Raw genomic sequence first — 18,163 nt, forward strand, 5'->3', positions numbered from 1 at the left:
CGGTTTTAAAGGCTCACTTGGGCTGTAGGTTGGGAACAGATGGAGGAGGGACAGGGGCCGAAGCAGGAAGCCAGGCAGGAGGCTGCTGTCCCTGCTGTATTTGGTCATTTCTGTTCCCTTTTTAGGGGCTGGGAGTGGGATCCGTGGAGCCCATACCTTCCTGCAAACCCTCAGCTCCTTCCTCCTCTTCTGCCCAGCACCTTCTCCCCACCAAACAGATCCTCCCTCCTGCCTCTGAGCGCAGAGAGAAGCCCAGCCTCAGCAGAGGGCAGGCCCCCTGCCCCCCTGCCACTTGCAGCCCCCTGGAGCTGCCAGGAGCTCCAAGATTTCTAGTGTTCCTCCCTCCTGCAGCTCTGGGGAGTCTCTGAGGCCCAGCTGTTTGACCTTTTGAAAAAGACCAAGAAGATGCTGTTGGTTCACCCAGCCGCTGTGTGCGGGACCTCTGCATTACCGAGGGCAGGCAGCCCCTTTCTTTATGGCCAAGTTACTGATGAGGAAGGAAGGGGAGAATTTGCAGGAAGCCCGGCCACAGGGACCGAGCGCCCCTCATCTCCTTGAGGTGGGGTCACTTGGATTGAGGATGATGGAGCCCCACCAGTGTGCCAAGGCCTCTCACAAGCCGCATTTCATCTGGCTCTCCCAATGGCTCCGTGACGTAAGGTCTATTTATTATCTCTGTTTTCCTGAAGGGGAAACGGGACTCAGAAGCTGAGCGCCATCAGAGAGACGTTGGTTGTCAGAGGGAAGGGGCCTTGTGAGTTTCTCTTATCCCACGGCTCTCTGCCCTGTCTGCATGTTTCGGGACCTGAAAAGATTTCTGCAAAGACCAATTTCTTCAGAGACCACACCCCCAGAGATTCTGAGTTTAAATTTAAAAGTTGCTGAGATGATTCTAATGTCCAAGCAGGGTGGGAAACACACATGTACCCTACCTCCCCCCTTTCTTTTGCAGGAGGGACAACTGAGGGCCTGGGAGACTCCTGGACCCCCTGCGGTCACCCAGTGTCTGTTTCCCAGGGCTGTCCTAACAAGTTACCACAAACCCGATGGCTTAATGCAGCAGAGATTTACCATGTCATAGTTCTAGAAGCCAGAAGCCCCAGGTCAGGGTGTCCGCAGGGCGTGCTCACCGTCCTGGCTCTAGAGGGGAATCTTCCTGGTCTCTTGCATAGCTTCTGGGGTGGCTGGCAATCCCACATTTATTGCCTTATAAATGCATCACCCCAGTTTCTGCGTCTGTCTTCACATGGCCTTCTCTCTGTGTTCATGTGCCTGTGTCCAAATCTCCCCATTCTTAGAAGAGGACCAGTCACACTGGATTTAGAACCCACGCCAATCCAATATGGCCTCATCTGAGCTTGATTATGTTTGCAAAGATCTTGTTTCCAATGAGTTCCCGTTCACAAGCCCTCCATTTTGGGAGATACTTTTGAACTCAGTGCACAGTCCATCGTTAGTGGCAGCGCCAGGACTCCAATCCAGCCTCCTAAATCCAGTCCTGGGCTTGGACCCTTTTTATCCTCCTCTTCTCACTAATGGCCTCCATCAGGTCTCCCCACCCCTCGCCAGCCCCCAAGATAGCACCTTTCCTGATGGAAGAACATTGTCTTCTAACCATGGAATCTCAAACGGCAGAGACCAGGTCCAAGACCTCTCCATGGAGCACAGTCCAGGACCTAGGGATGCTCTACAGACACTTGATAAACCAAACTGAACTGAATATATGAGTGCTCTCTTACATTATAAGGTATAAGGTAGTGAGGACCCCACTGACAGAAGCAACCAAGAAGAGGCTGCTGACCTTATGTCCCTATGAGAAGGGCTGCCATTCTAGGAGAGTCAGTCCAGCACAGAGCTTTGGAAGAGCATGGGAAGTGGACTGATCGTCTGGACTCTGCCATTTACTAGCTGTGTGACTGTGGGTAGGTTATGTAACCTCTCTGTGCTTTGCTTACTAAAAACAATAGTATCCATTTCAAAAGTGTTATGGGAATTGCATAAGATAATGTTTATGAAAGCCTTGCCCTGACATGTAATAGGTGCTCAATAAATACTGAGCTTACAAAAGGAGAGGCCCGCTCCAGATCACCAGGAAGAAGGACGGTAAAGCAGGGGTGGAGAATTTGTAGTAAGAGTAAAAAGAAAAAAGGAACCACACACTGTGCCTCCCTGGTTACGGGCAAGTTCACAGGCGATGCTGCAGCTTTTGGCAGGTGATAGTCCAGCAGCATCAAAGCAGTCCGCACTGAAACACAGATCCGTATCCCAGCCTTAGAGCCTAAGGGAAAGCGACCTCCTGGCGTACGCCCACGGCAACTCTGCTGGAATTTGGGGTGGAACGGTATTGATGACCAAAGATGTCTCCTGGCCCTTGGCCACCTCATGCTATTAGTACCTCCCAGTCTCAGTGTCGACCCAACATGATCCCAGACCCGCATTTCCATATGGCCTCAGGACGGGGGCTGGACATGGAGGTCGTGGCTGCCACTCCCCCTCCTCCAGCTGGACCCAGCCTACCCTGAGAAGAAGGAACCAGGATGAGGGATAACTGCTCCTCTACCCGTTCCGGGGAAGGCCATTCCCATTTGGAGTGTGGAGCAGGGGCTGCCCGACTGCCAGGTCACACCATCAGAGCCAGCCCTGGAGGCCAGCTGTTCTGTGGATCCCTGGCCCCTCTGAACCCCCCACCAGCTGGCTGTGCCGCCCCCATCCCACACCGTATGCCACTCACTCCGCCGGCCTCTTGCTGCTCCCTTCCCCAGCAGGGCCCATCATCTGATTCTCATCAAACATGCACAACTGATGTTGCACAAGTCCCCCCCAGAGGGGATTAACATAATACCCCTGATTTCTCCTTCCCCTCTCTCTTCCCCTCTCTCGAGCGAGCAAGCGCTGTGCCTCCCCCTGGCTGCGGCCCGCCTTTGTTTCACGAGGAGCGATATACTGTGTCTGGAAATGTTACTGCAATTAAATATGCACAAGAAGGGGGGAAGGGAGGGGGGAAATGAGGACAATGAAGGATGTGAAACATCAGACGCAGCAGCTGCTTGTTGCCATAGAAACCCCAGCTCCCCACCACCATCCCCGCAGCACCCCTTCCCAGCTTAAAATTCCAGTAGGACCAAGTGTACCGTCGTCCCGGGGTGCTGGGGGCCACGCGATCACAGGGTCCAAGCTGCTGGGGCTGGAGCACCTGTAGGCTGCTGAGGTGGATTTGGGGGTCTCTCCCCCCACAAACACACACCTCCGACCAGATACTTCTGATTGGCAGTAACACCCTCCAGTAGTTCTGCATTCCAGTCCCAGTTACATAATAAATCACGGGAGAGCTTCCGCATTTGACTTTGGGATGTCACAACATGGAGACAAAACGGCACATTCAGAGTCTGGTGGGGAAGCCAGGCTTTCTCTGTGCTTCCCCCGGGTCCTCTCCGACGGCTGGCAGCGAGGCTGGGCTCCCTTCCGCTTCCTTCTCGTGTCTCACCCACAGCACTGAGTGGGGGTCTGCAAGGTGCAGTCTGGGTAATGGAGAGGGCGTGGTGGGGTCCAGAGGACAGGCAGGCTGCCAGATGGTCCAGTGTTCTTCCAGGGGGGTGGCCCCAACAATCTGCTGCTCGGTGGGGAACCATGTGACATCCCAGACCTAGTCCCACACGGTCAGGTGTCCAAGGGTAGAGAGATGGCAGTGGTCGGACCAGGCCTTAGCTGAGTATGAGCTGAGTGGGAGGTACGGTGTAATGGGGCTGCCTCCCACTCCAGCGCATCCCCTGAAAAAAGCGAACTGTCTTGGGCCGGGCATTGGTAGTCGCACTGTATCCTGTGCTCTATCAAGGCTGATAGTTAGGTACCCCCCCCGGCACCTAGTAGGTCTAATCCAATACAAAGGAGGATGGGAGATATGGAGGGGAAATTCAGAGATCAATAGATAAACCAACATTCATTAAGAAACAAGAGATCATCCATTTTGAAGAAGTTCCTTGAGACCATATTAAATAAATATTAAAGATAAAGCTTCACCTGATGAAAAGTCAAAGGGTGTGACAGCTCCTTTCCAGTTGGTGAGGGAGGTGTCAGTGACGCAGGTTCGGGCTAGTTCCCTAGGGCTCCAGGGAATAGAACCAGGACCCGTGGAGGGAGCCACCAGGAGACCAGTTGTGACCAAGGAAGATGTCTCTAAAAGTCAGAGCTATCTACTCCGGAGTGGACCACTGAGCGAGGTAGTGAGTTCCCCAAACCCAGAGACATTCAAAGGAAGGCTGGAGAACCTTTGTCAATGATGCGGTCAGGCACCTTCAGCTTTCAACCCTACAATTCTATAGCATTCCTTGTCACCAAGTGTCATTAGGCGAGATCCCAGTCCCCTGGTGCTGAGGCTGGTGCTCCGGGGTGGTGGGACACCACAGGATGTTTCTGAGAGCCAATGTTCAGAGCTCTCATCATTGGTTGAGGGGATCATCAGCCCCCAGGTGGGAGGAAGCAGACCTCTAAATAATAGGAGTTGAAGGGCATGGGGCCACCCAAAGTGTTTCCTTATGAGAGCCTGGCATTCGAATGTTAGCAGGTCCCTCCAGTGGAGTCGGCATGACCCTCTCCCCTATAGCTCCTTTTTAAAAACACTGTACGGTCTTGATTCCAGTGCCCACTTCTGGTGGAAATGGCAGCGTAGGGTCTTTTATGCCTGTCTGGAGAAGCAGCCTAGTCCTCAGAGAGCAGGCAGAGGGACCCAAAGTCAGCATCTCACTCTCAGTCTGGCTGGACCTTGGGTAGGAGGGCGCTGTCTTGGGCTTAGGGCATCTGAAGCTGAATGCAATCCCCGCCCCAGCTGGCAAGTCCATATTCTCCCCTTTTAAAGTGAACCCTGACTAGGCTCAAGTTCAGGGTTTGCCTTGGGACCTCGGACAAGGAAATCCACTCCACTGCTAAGTGGCGTCAGATGTCATAATCCGCAAAATGGGTGTCCTGTCCCCTGTCCTAACGGCTTCCCTGCCGAGTCCTGACAATAAGACCGTGGAAGGACCGGGAAGAGTAAAGCACAGCATCTGTGCCTTTGCCTCGCACAGAATGAGCATTTAAGAACCGAGAGGTGAATGAGTGTTGTAACCCTGGCTCTCCGCGTCCCCACTGCTAGCATAGGTAGCCTCAGCAACTGTTCGCTGAGTGAACGGATGACAGAAACTCAGAGAAATGGGTTTAGGCTTGTCCTGGGCTCCATACGTGGGGAAAGCTGGGATCCAGAAGGCCTGATTTATGTTCTACTTGTGTGACTGACGATGGAGAGGACACCTCAGATGCCTGTAAGAACAGATGAGTGTGGAATGTGAAGGAACTTTCAAACTCTTGCCCAGAATTAGGAAAGATGAGGATTTGCTGTACGCCAGACACTTCATTATGATTTCAGTCCTGTGATGCATTATTTGCACCCCTTGTGTGGGTAAGGCTCAGAGACGTTAAGTGATTTTCCCAAGGTTACACAGCTATTAAGTGGACACGTCAGTTTGGAACCCAGATCTTGGCTGACTCTAAAGCCCACCATCCTTCTGTAAAAGTCTGAAACCTCTAACACCTAAAGGGATAACAGTTCTAGGAGGAAGGCAGCTGCCAGCCTGAGTGGCTTCTATTGGCGTGCCCTGCCAGGGGAGTAATGGAGTATGTCTTGATTGTGTCTCCAGAAAACAGGTTTTTTATTACTCACCACGGCGGGCTGTACATCTCTGACGTGCAGAAGGAGGACGCCCTCTCTACCTACCGCTGCATCACCAAGCACAAATATAGTGGGGAGACCCGGCAGAGCAATGGGGCCCGCCTCTCTGTGACAGGTAGGCAAGAGGGCTGTGGAGGGCACTAGCCCACCCTGGGGATGGCCGTGTCCATGCCATGGATCTGGGACACTGCTGCGTACTGAGGTCATCAGGGGACTCAGAGAAGGAGATTAAAGAACAAAAATACAGGGCTCAACAGGGCAGAACATGTCTAGTATGGTTTGGGGTGCCCTTCATATAAGAACCTCAGAGTCTGCACCTAAGCAAGCTACCTCTCCTGGAGAATTGATAATGAAGGTGAATGCAATCCATCTTCTCTTTCCCCTTTTTGCCTTTGCTGCCAGGAAGCTCATGAGTATAACCCGATGTTCATAGTAACAATGAGGTTAGATTAGATAAGATTTGGGAGGATTTTGTTCCTTCATGACTCTAAGTATTTTTTAAGATTCTATTTGCCCTGTTTATGAGCCCATGTGTTTCTTCTGTTATAGATTGAGAGTAGGCAGGATATGATCCATAAACAACAATATTTATAAACTAAAGAAAAGATTCTATTTCTGGAATGATTATCTCTTTTTTAAAGGGATAGAAGCTAAAGTTTATTGAGTCCCGTGTGTGCCAGATCTTATCTATTAGGCATCATAATATTCTCGTGAGGGGTACGCTGTTCTGTTTTACAGGTGAGAAAAACCAGATCTTAGGGAAGCCAAGCAACTTGCCCCAACTGTTTAACCAGTGGGAGGCAAAGCCAGGACGTTCCCTCTGCAGCCAGGGTACCACCCCTCTCTGCAAGGAAGGGGTCATTTGAGCACCCGCACATGCCCCAGTCACAGAGTAAAGGAGGGCACAGGGTCCCCCTCAAGGAGCAGTGCCTTTCTGGAAGCAGTGCTTTTTCAAACTCTTGACAGCAATCCACAGATAGACATTTTTATCATAACCTGTGCAAGGCACACTGATCGCTCCTACCACATGCATTTAAATGAACTCTGCTATTTCCTATTCTATCGTATCCAATTTTGATTTATCTAAATGCTGGTCGCAACTCACCAAATGGATTTCATAAGTTCCTAACTGTTTGTGACCTACAATTTGAATATCTCTGCTGTAGAGGAGGTGGGATTGGAGTGGCTTGTGGAAGGAGGGTGAACCGATAACATGGTCATTTCAGAGACCAGATTCACCCAATTGTGCAAACTGTCAGGGCCTCTGGAAAAGTAGCCTAACTAGAGGACCGACTAGAGGGTTCTGTCTCACTCTCACCGTCTGGGGTTCAGGGAGGATGACACTGACCCTCAGATTATCTCTATCCAGACCCTCTCTCATTTGCCTAGCCCATTTGAGGAGCAGGAGACAAGAGGGTAGGGCTCTCTGATCCCTCTTTGTGTCTCCAGCAACGGACCCTGTGCCTGGCACATAGTAGGTGCTAAGTAAAGATTTGTGGACCTAACCAATGCCAAGGGAAACTGCTGGTAGCTGCACTGAGGGCCTCTCTCTTTGTGGCGAGACTTTGGAATCTGCAGCCCAATTCCCCAATGTGTTAGAGTGGTTCCTTCGGAAGTACTGGGACTTGTTTGCATGCTGCTTTGCATCTCATTTGCATGCTTCTCATAAAACAGGGGAATGGTGCAGAAATCCCCCCTTCCTGCCAGCCTGCTTCTTTCTCCTGCACAAATATTTAGTCCCTTCCTCCTGCCAACCTCACCTCCACTTTTACTGGGGGAGTAGACAGGTGTCTCTCAAAAAAGACACCCTTTAAACCGGAAGCTGTGCCAACCCTGATCTCCTTCTGGTCTCCATTCCCCACCAGCTGTGGGGAGAAGGGGGGTTGGGGCAGGAAGAGAATGAGAGATGCTGTCAGAGATAAAGCCCAAATGAGAGACAGAAGTAAAGACAGGGAGGCCCCCCAGGCAGACAGAAGGGGAGAGGCGCAAGCACAGACAGACCGAGGACAAGGAGAAAACAGAACAGAAGAAAACCTGCCCAGAGGGACAAAGGCAGAACGGGGGCTGAAAGGAGCAGGAGGGACCCAGAAGGAAGGGAAAAGAGGGACGCAAGGGGACAGGGTCCCGGTGGTGACATGGCCCTGATGTGATGTGGCGTGACAAGGCATCTGCAAGCTGCTTGTCTCAGCAAACGTGCAAGTGATACCGGAGGAAGGCAGTGCAGAGGGGGTGCGAGGGGGGCACGTCGGGGAGCTCAGGCCTCAGCCTCCAGCCCCATGTGCCACACATCCACTCCAGCTTAAGGAGGGCGCTCAGTCAGTCCTGAACTAGAGAGGCTGGTCACGGTTTCTGCTGCGGAGGTTCACCGTCTAGTGACCGGCACCCCCGAGAGCCCCCAGGCCAGCAGGAGTGGCCGGACTACCCGGGGAAGGGTGGCCCCATCTCCCCAGCCCCCAAGGCAAAAGGAGGGAGTGAAAGGGTCCACGTGGCAGTGTGTCCTCCACGGTCATTTAGTGAGGGCAGCAACCACACCCGTGGGTTCCTCAGTCCTCACAGAGTGTTCCAGAAAGCAAGAGGGCGGGAAGGAAGATGGGCACAGGAGATGTGTTGGATAAAGGACTCTGAATCCAGCCCAAGGTGCTGGCTTAGCCTCACCCCTCACGAGCTGTGCAAGGTGGCAGAGAATAAGGAGAGTCCCAGACCTCGGGCTCCTCATCTGTAAAATGGGAGCAACCCCCACCCCAGCTTGTTGTGAGAAACGGGGACCAGATGGGCAAAGCTTAGCGTGTGTCTGCCACGTGGGGAGCACCCAGGAGACGAGCTGCTGTGTTGTGGTGGCTGTCTTGTTCCTGTGCTGTAGCTGCATCATTGTTTCTACTGCTTTCCAAAGAGCGTCTGTTGGGGAGGGGGAGGAGAGTGACTTTCCTCTTTCTGTACGGTCCACGGTGAAGGAGGCAGTTGCAAGAACGGTCTGAGCTCCCTAAAATCCAACCCCCAAACAGCCATTCCGAGCATGTAGGTCCTTCGTAGAATTTACCGAGAGCTTCCATGAGTATGAACTCCAGGCAGTACACATTATCATCTGCCTCTATAAAGATGAGACCAGTGACCAGAGAGGCTGGCCGAGGAGTCCAGGGCTCCCCAGCTCATGGGGTGGGGGGGGGGGGCTAAGCCATGTGCAGAAGCCGTGTTCAGGGCACCTTTCTGGGGCAGCATGGCTCATCCAATTGGAGGAGGTCCCAGCAGCCTCCACAGGGCGCCCCGAATGCCCCTGGAGATTTCTCGGGGCTCAGCCATCTGGCTCCCCCAGCCCCACGCCAGCCCTGGCAGCACCCGATCCCCCTGGGGCTGTCGCCGGTACACGCCGCAGCATTTTACTTCTGCTCCGGAGTAATGAAAGAGGCTTCTTTCCCTCAGAATTTAATTTCACGCCTGAGACTCGGTGATTAATTCCCTCCCCCCGCCCCTTCTTCCACCGCCCCGTCGGCCCCTCCGCTTGTAAATTCTGCGGTGTGCCACGGAATTTGTGTATTTTGCATCAATTAAGTGTCACATTGAGTAATTCTTCCCTGGCACTGGGTTTGTTTATCCCGACCATCCCCACAGGGTTGCGTGGGGAAGAGGCCATGGAAGCGGCTGAGGAGGGAGGGCAGGGGCAGAGCGGCACGGAGACTTCGCTCAGCCAAGCTCTCGGACACGCGTCTTGCCTTGTTGCCTACAACAGCCTTACGAGACACCGAGGCAGCGCCAGGACCTCAGGCTCTGAGCCAGGATGAGACTCGCCCAAGGTCACACTGTTTCCCCATGGCCGGGGCGGACCCGCACCTGGCTCTCCTGATTCTCAGCCCAACCTCCTTCTGAAGAGCCACGGAAGGTGGGAGGGAGTAGAGCCTTCTAGAAAGTCTCTCCCCGCCACCACGCAAGAATTCCCCACCCAACCCTTCTCCGAGGGAGATGAGCTGAGGACGGGAGACATTTGCCATTAGTCAAGGAGGGTCCGGAGGGGATGCCTGCCGCTCCCACCATTCATTGTTGAAATGACCTCAGTATTAGATCACTCCAGTTACTGAACAAGGGTGGGCGAGACCTGATTTGTGATCTCGGCTCTGCAGTGTGATCCTGGACGGGTCACTGCACCCCTCTGGTCTCTGACCCTCCTCTGTCTGTGGCCACCAAGACCCCTGAGCCAGCTCAACGAGTCCAGGAGCCCCCAGTCAGCCTCCCCCGGAGATCAGGGGTTCAGCAGCCACAGGCCTGGTCTGTGTAGACACAGGAGATCCACTCACAGAATCCCACCAGCCAGGGGCCTGGGACAGCCACAGGTCAGGGCCATGGGGCCTGCAGTCACGGCTCTCTCTTGCTTGGGAGTATAAAATGGAGAATTATTCAGGATGGTAGGTGTGGTTTGCAGAAGGCTTAACTTCTGAACCCTTCTGGACACAGATGGAAAAGCATGGCCCTCTCTGAGTTGGCTAGGATCGCAGATGGGAGGAGACAGGACAGGGCAGCTGGTTCCCCCAACCCTGAGGGGCACCCCCAGGCCAGTCCGAGGCCCAGACCAAGGCTTACCAGAATCGCAGATTCGAAAAGTCATGACTCTCGTGTCACAGGGTATCCCTTCTCCCCAGTCTGGGCCAGGCTCCAGGCACCGTGTCTATGAAGGGAGCTCTCACACACTCTCCCTCTCGGTACCTCTCTCTGTCTCCCTTGTTGCATCTGTCTGTCTGTCTCTCTGCCCACACTATCCTCTTCCCACCTCCCCCAAGCCCTTGCTTCTCAGTCATGGCTCTCAGGGCCTCTATCTGGCCTGAGTAGGAGAGTTTGGGCCAGAGTCTGGGGCTCAGGAGACACCACAAGCCGTCCCACACTGGGCGTTGTGCATGCTGGGTACTGGTTGGCAGCAGGTGCCGATTCTGGTGCTTGCCTCTCTGCTCCCCCCACCCCTCACCCCTGCACCTGCTTCATCCTGCTGGCCAGGGGCACTGATGCTCTCTGCCTTCCAGACCCTGCCGAGTCGATCCCCACCATCCTGGACGGCTTCCACTCCCAGGAAGTGTGGGCGGGCCACACCGTGGAGCTGCCCTGCACGGCCTCCGGCTACCCCGTGCCTGCCATCCGCTGGCTCAAGGACGGCCGGCCCCTCCCGGCTGACAGCCGCTGGACCAAGCGCATCACGGGGCTCACCATCAGTGACCTGCGGACGCAGGACAGCGGCACCTATATTTGTGAGGTCACCAACACCTTCGGTTCTGCAGAGGCTACGGGCACCCTCACGGTCATTGGTGAGTGGGGAACCCCTTTGCCAGGCCTAGGAACCTTTGAGAGCACTGCAGTATGACAGGGAGGGGCGGCACCTGCCTCTGGCCAGCCCCAGGGGAGAATCCCCTGGCTGGGGAAGGCAGCAAGACATCCCAGGAAATGCTCTGGGTTTGAAATCAGAGGATCTGTTCCTTGGTTCTGGAGTTATCAGATAAAAACTGACTTTGGGCAAATCATATAACCGTGGTCACCACCTCAGTGTCCTCTTCTATAAAATGGGAGAATGATCCCAGGCCTTCCTGAGGTCAGAAGGGTCAGAAGGGACCCTGAGCGTGACAGTGACAGTGACGAGCTCACGGGGCTTCCTGGCTTGTTGAAAGGGAGGAGTGTGTGCCCTAAAGGAAATAGTGCCGATGTTCATCCAGTAGAGAGGACGTACTGTAGCCCATCAGACACGATTCTCAGAATATTTCACAATAATTGATGGGGACACTGATGAATCAGATCAGACTCAGGAATAAATGACAAGGAGGGCTTTCCAGGATCTGCAGGCAGGGTATCAGCCTGTCCTGGCTTTTCCTCCCGAACCCGGAGCCCTAGACCTCCAAGGGTCCGGCAAGACCTTAGGGGTGGGGGGGGGGTGCTTCACAGACCATGCTGCTGCTGAGCCCCTGGGCTGAGGTCAGGCTCTGACCACAGTGGGGCTGGGATTTGGAGACCCCTAGGGAATCCATCCCACCGAACAGCTGCATAGCCTGAGGCCTCACTGAATATGATATCGAAGAGTATCGTGAGGGTCCCTGAACCTGGATGGTGGGAGGAGGCTGTCCAGCGGTGATCCACTCTGCGGCAGAGAAGTTCCCTCCACTACGCCGACTGACCAGAGCAGCCCTCCTCCCCTCTCCCCTCCCCGTCTCAAGAGCATAGAGCTACAGGTCTGCAGACACTTCAGTGTTCTCCCTGCTCAGCTGGCCTCCTGGGCCTGGGTTCTTGTTCTACCACCCCAGCCCAGATGTGAGCCTGGTCTCCTCCCTGTGGTCGAGGGCATCTTAACAGTCAGGGTACATTTATCTGCGGTGCTGGGAAGAAGTCCTCCCCGTGGGAACACGTGTGAGGCTGGAAGAGCAAAAAGAGCCCCGGGAAACACACTGGGGTGACAGCCCAGGACACAGATGCTTAGGTGAGAGTGTTGAGAGAGCCGAGGACCAGGGGCTCCTCGCAGCCTAACAAGCCCCGGCTGGCAGGGCAGGAGCATGGAAGGACCAGCACCGATGTCCCCCTCCGTGCCCCAGTACTGTCCAAACCCGCTTAGTCGGATAGGCCTTCCCCTCTCCCCCCATCCCAGTGCACGCACATTACATACACACTCTGTCATCTCACACTCACACACACACATCCACACACGCATGCATGCTGCCTCAGGGCTCAGGTCAGGAGGGCGGCACACCCCTGAACCCTTGGAACATTAGCACACCTGACTCTGGGTGATGTGGTGTTCATAGCCCCTGCCTCAGTACATACAGGCAAGCAGATAGGCGTGCCTGCATGCACACACACACACACACACACACACACAGACTCACAGACACAGACACACAGACATGCACCCCCACAGGCAGATGTGTTGAAAGGTCACATGCCCACTTCTCCATACACACATGCACACACGTATGGTGCCCATACACATTCACAGATACACACTTCCTCCCCCTTCGCGTGCTCACATCCAGACACACGCATGCAGACCCACGGCCGCGTGCACACCCCCGCTGCCGTGCACCTGATTCCCCGCCCACCCTCAGCTCCACATCCCCCCCAAAACTGGGTTTGGCTGGACAACCAGGTTCAAGGGCAGGTGGCACAGCTTTTCTGGGCCTTCCATGCTCTCTGCCAGCCCCGCTTTGCCAGGTGTCCAGAGGAAAGCAGGCTTTTCACACGCACACACACCCATTCTGCCACCGAGCCCCCATCCATCTTGTCACCAAGTCGTGCGGGGCAGCAAGGTGAGAGCAGGTAGCTGGCCGAGCCCTGGGAGCCCTGGATGGTGACTGGTGACTGGATGCCACCTGCCTCATCGTGCACTGACATTTCCTGGGCAGGGCCTCTGGGAGAGAGCGGGAGAACCCGGCAGGAGCAGACTCCTGTGTGCTTTGACTGTTCCCAGCCCAGCCAGGCTGCCCTGCCCCCTCCTCCAGGTGACCTCACTGGGGTCCTGGTCCCCTGCAGGCCTCAGCCTCCTCTAGAAAACCCCAAGCCCATGGAGATCAGGGCAGAGAGGTGGCCAGCCCTCCTAGCAGTGATAAACAAGGCTGGGGCAGCAGTAGACATCCAGGTGAGAGACACTGCCCTGCTCTCAAGTGCTCACAGCCAGGTGCAGAGACAGACACAGAGGAGTGATTAAAAGCCCATGTGCGTAGTGTGGTGACAGTGATATCGAGAGAGGCCCAGAAGAGAGGTCCTGACCCAGCCTGGGAGGGGAGTGGTATCCAGGAAGGCTTCCTGGACGAGGTGTCCTTGAGCTCAGTGTGAAGGATGGCTAGGCATTAGGCAAAGAGGAAAAAGAGCACTCTTGGGGGAGGCTCTGGGGCAAGAAGTGGCCCCGGGTGCAGCAAGCACAGACAGGATGCTGCTGCCCTGAGACTGTAGGGCTGAGAAGCAGAGGCAGGTCCCCGGGAGCCTCGATGGCCTTGAATGCCACACCGAGTTCTTGGGCACCATGGAAGTCCTGAGCAGGGCAGTGGCCAGCTATGGCATGGAGAACAGAAGGAGGGAGGCTGGGAGGGGGGAGGATGTTACTTCCTGGGTCCAGGGATGGAGAGCAGAGTCCCCGGGGGGGAAATAAGACAGTCAGAGTGACAGACGATGGCAGCAGGTTATCTCTACGGATATGAGAGACAGGTGGCAGGGCCAAGGGTGCCTCCCTGATTTCGGGGGAAGATGATGAGCCAGCCAAGCTCCTGTCCTCTTCGGAGCTGAAAGGAGCTCCCAGCCCCACAGGGCAAGGGCCACATGTCCAGAAAGTGCAGGCCGTCATAACAAGAGGTGCAAAGGGATGGCCTGCCCTGACTGTACCATTTGCCAGATGAGTAAACTGAGGTCTAGAGAGGGAATTCACTGGTCCCAGCCCCTCTCACGAGGAGTCTGTGGACAGAACCAGGGCCTCCCTCCAGTCCAACCCGAGCCACACTGCTCCGCAGTAAAAGCCGTTTTCTCTTGTTTTTCTCCCCGCTGCCTTTCTCCTCTCTACTCCCCTGCGGGCCTGGCCCAGACCCCCTTCACGTGACCCTGACACCAAAGAAGCTGAAGACCGGGATCGGCAGCACGGTCATCCTCTCCTGTGCCCTGCTGGGCTCCCCGGAATTCACCATCCGCTGGTACCGCAACACTGAGCTGGTGCTGCCCGACGAGGCCGTCTCCATCCGCGGGCTCAGCAACGAGACTCTGCTCATCACCTCGGCCCAGAAGAGCCACTCCGGGGCCTACCAGTGCTTTGCCACCCGCAAGGCCCAGACCGCGCAGGACTTCGCCATCATCGTGCTGGAGGGTGAGCTGGGGTGGCCTGCACCCGGGTGGGTTCAGGCTCCCTCCCTCCCGCCCTGAGAGCAGGCACTGGTCCAGGCACCTGCCCGTCTTAGTTAGTCCTTCCATGGGCCCTGTGGGGAGATGCTTTTGCTTCATGTTCCCTATTATGCAGTTGGGGAATCTGAGGCTTAGTCACTTGCCCAAAGTCACACAGCTTGGCCAAAGGTCAGAGTTGGGATCGGAACTCAGGTCTCTTAACCACTGTGCTATATTGCCTCTGCCCTCCGAAATTACTAGGACCTCACTACAAAAGCGGTCTTCTTTCAGATGCCAGAGGCTTTCAATCTCACAGGGGCCCTAGGACTGCCCACCAGGAATCACTGCCTTGAGCCCCACCTCTGCTTTCTTCCCTGAGCCCTCTCTTTCTGGCCATCCCTCTCTCCCCATTCTCAACCCTTCCCACCAGGCCCATAGACTTTCAAATCTTTGCCCTAAGGTCTTTTTGCAGCAGGCTCTGTTTCTTACTAGTTTCTTACTACAGAGTTGGATTTTCACATGCTTCTTTCTCCTTTTAAAGCTGCTGCCACCCGGGGCTCCTCACCCAGCACATCTGTGTACGGTTGTTCAGGTTGTTCACTGCACAAAGTGCCTACAAGGCAGGACCAAGAGTAAGGGCTGGAATCCAGCTTGAATTCCCCTTGCCAAGCCATGGGCCCTGGCATCAGGTTGTGACCATACAGAGGAGTCCCTTTTTTCTTATTTGCATGAGAATACAGTGAGGACTGACAAAGGCCCTGTCCCTACCAACAAATTTAGTGGTCCCCCAGCTCCTTTGTTGCTACCAAAACAAAACAAAAACCCCACAATCCTATTGTTTCCAAGGATTTTTTTTTACCATTATAACAAAGACACCAAACCCAGACAAGTCCTACAGGTTATCGGGATCCCACATGGGTCTACCTGTCATGGCCTGTGGGTCCTCATTCCTTGGGAGATGGGACATGGTAGTGGGCATCCCCTTATCCCTCACCCTAAGTACAGTGCCCAGTGAACTGCCCCTCCTTCAGCCCCTGCCTCCTCTTGTCCAGCCAGAACTTCTTCCCAGATCTTCTTCCCACCAGCTAGGAACAGACCAGTTCAAAATGGGAGCCTGACCTCTCTGGGGACTTCCTGTCTGACCGACTCCCCACACAGCACAGTTTCTCTCTGAGAAGACAGCCCACTGATGGCCAGTTCATATGGGAAATGAGGATGGCAGGAAGGGCAGAAAGGAGGGAGGGAGGAACAGCCAGAAGGGAGGGTTCAAGGAAGGAAGCGGAGGAGGGACCAAAAGCCGTGACCCTCGTGGGCAGTCCCGGACGCTGCCAGGCACCAGGTTCTCCCCGTGGTTTTAGCCAGCAGACTGGATTAACATCAGCATTTGGGTGTGAAACTTGGTGGGAGATGTGGAAAGCCATGTAACTTTAGCCTTTTTTTTTTCAAGTGTTTGCCTTAGTTTTCAAGTGCGCAACACATACTTTAACTTTACAACAATCCTGTGTGGCAGGCTGGCCAGGCTCAGTAATTTCATGCTCCCTCGCCATGGAGGAAGCTGGAGCAGTGGGATTAATTGTCCCGTCTGGGGTTATTGGGTCAGCCGATACTTAAGCTCCGGCCACACACACACACCCATGCCTCTGGGCAGCCACTGAGCCTTAAACTTGAGGCTTGGCGGACAGGGCTCTAGCACCCCCAGCCCACGTGCAGTAACAAGCGCTGGAATCCAATTCCGCAGGTCCAGCCCAGCCAGGTCCTGGCTCCACGCGGGACTCTTGAGTCCTATGGCTTTCCTAACGCAGGGAGGAGAAAGGCAGAAGGGCAGAGTGGGCCAGAGCTGACATTTAGCAAGCACTTTCAAAGCATTATACAAAGCATCTTTTTTTTTTTTTTAAAGATTTTATTTATTTATTTGACAGAGAGAGAGAACATAAGTAGGCAGAGAGGCAGGCGGGGGAGGGGGGCAAGCAGGCTCCCTGGTGAGCAGAGAGCCCGATGCGGGGCTCTATCCCAGGACCCTGGGGTCATGACCTGAGCCGAAGGCAGAGGCCTAACCCACTGAGCCACCCAGGCGCCCTTATATGAAGCATCTTTAATGCACTAATCCCTTTCGTCCTCACAGCATCAGTATGAAGAGGGTATATTCACTCCCCCCGATATCTCTACCCTCCAGAGTTGAGAAATGGGGAGATTCAGAGAAGTTGGGGAACTTGCCCAAAGACACAGAGCTCACAAGGGGCTGCGGGAGGATTCAAATCCAGGGGTTGGAAATCCGTGCGGGAAAAATGGGTACCTCACGGGGTGGGGTGGCCTGTCCGGGCGGCTGTCACTCCGTGGCTCGGTGACCCTGATGGGGACTCCTCGCTCCCGGCAGACGGCACGCCCCGCATCGTCTCGTCCTTCAGCGAGAAGGTGGTCAACCCTGGGGAGCAGTTCTCGCTGATGTGCGCGGCCAAGGGCGCCCCGCCCCCCACCGTCACCTGGGCCCTGGACGACGAGCCCATCGTGCGGGACGGGAGCCACCGCACCAACCAGTACACCATGTCGGACGGCACCACCGTCAGCCATATGAACGTCACGGGCCCCCAGATCCGTGACGGCGGCGTGTACCGGTGCGCGGCGCGGAACTCGGTGGGCAGTGCTGAATACCAGGCGCGAATAAACGTAAGAGGTGCCTGTCTACATTTAAATATCAGAATAGGCTTTTGAGTTCCTTTGCCATCTCTGTGGTTCCCATTATTCTTGTGGTGATTAGTACTTATTATTAACTGTCATTTTGCTTTTAGTAGCGGTCTCTTTCCTCTCTTTCTCCCCTTTTCCCTGCCCGCCACACACCCGTCATCCTTTCTCGTGTGTGCGGTCTGCTACAGTTGGCCCTCCTCTGCATCCCCATCCCCTCCCCCACCCCTTCTCCTCTCCCGGTCTGACCTGTCTCCACCCCCATTCCTCCCCATCAGATCTCTCTGGCCCCAGGTACACTCAGCACCCCACTAGCAACCACCAGCCCCACCAGGGCCTTGTGAGGACAAGGACAGGAAGGGGCATTGGGGCCAGACTTGACCTTGGATGGGGGTGTCCATCAAAGCTGTGCTCCCAGTGAGCCATCCCCCAAATGCTCCAGGAGATGTAAGCAGGCAGGAGCCAACACAGAGTCTTCCCCCCGATTTCCTCCCTCCTGAGGCCCAAGCCATCAAGAGTGGGAGGCTCGGGCTGGGTGGGGGCATCCCAAAGCAGACACACCCCCCCCAGCAGTGGGGGAAGCAGTCCTCAGGTGATCATCCCCAGATCTCAGCTCTCCAAGTAAGCACGGTGAGAAGAGCCTTCTCTGAAGCTCTTTGCAGCCCTGTCAGGTACCACTGGTCCTCACCCGGCCCCTCCAGTGACCCCGACCCAGGGGCAGAGGAGGAGGGGGAAGGGCCCTGGTGGCTACCATGGAGCCAGGGCTCCAGCCCCACATGAGAAAAGTGGCCTCCCATTTACCTCCCTCCATGCTTTTGAATTAGAAAGGTCAGAGTTCCAGGGTCCTGGGATCCCTTCGTGCGGCCCCTCATCTGCTGGGTGGGGAACCTGAAGCCTGGGGTTTCCTATGCCCACTCCTGCTCCCTACCTGGTTCCTTGACCACTCCCACATCGCCACCTGCCCAG

At 55.2% G+C, this 18,163-nt stretch overlaps 1 protein-coding gene across 1 annotated transcript in view; it reads left to right on the top strand.

The window, feature by feature from the left end:
* Positions 1-18,163, top strand: part of DSCAML1 (DS cell adhesion molecule like 1) — a 338,141-nt gene that overhangs the window by 230,261 nt on the left and 89,717 nt on the right. Inside the window, exons 4-7 of the mRNA XM_045080488.1 lie at positions 5,670-5,816; positions 10,705-10,983; positions 14,229-14,504; positions 16,893-17,189. Coding sequence (XP_044936423.1) covers positions 5,670-5,816; positions 10,705-10,983; positions 14,229-14,504; positions 16,893-17,189 — 999 coding nt within the window. The remainder of the gene's footprint in view (positions 1-5,669; positions 5,817-10,704; positions 10,984-14,228; positions 14,505-16,892; positions 17,190-18,163) is intronic.

This window comes from Mustela putorius, unplaced genomic scaffold, assembly GCF_011764305.1.
Source record: "Mustela putorius furo isolate JIRA1106 unplaced genomic scaffold, ASM1176430v1.1 tig00000460_pilon_pilon_pilon, whole genome shotgun sequence".
NCBI classification, from domain to species: domain Eukaryota; kingdom Metazoa; phylum Chordata; class Mammalia; order Carnivora; family Mustelidae; genus Mustela; species Mustela putorius.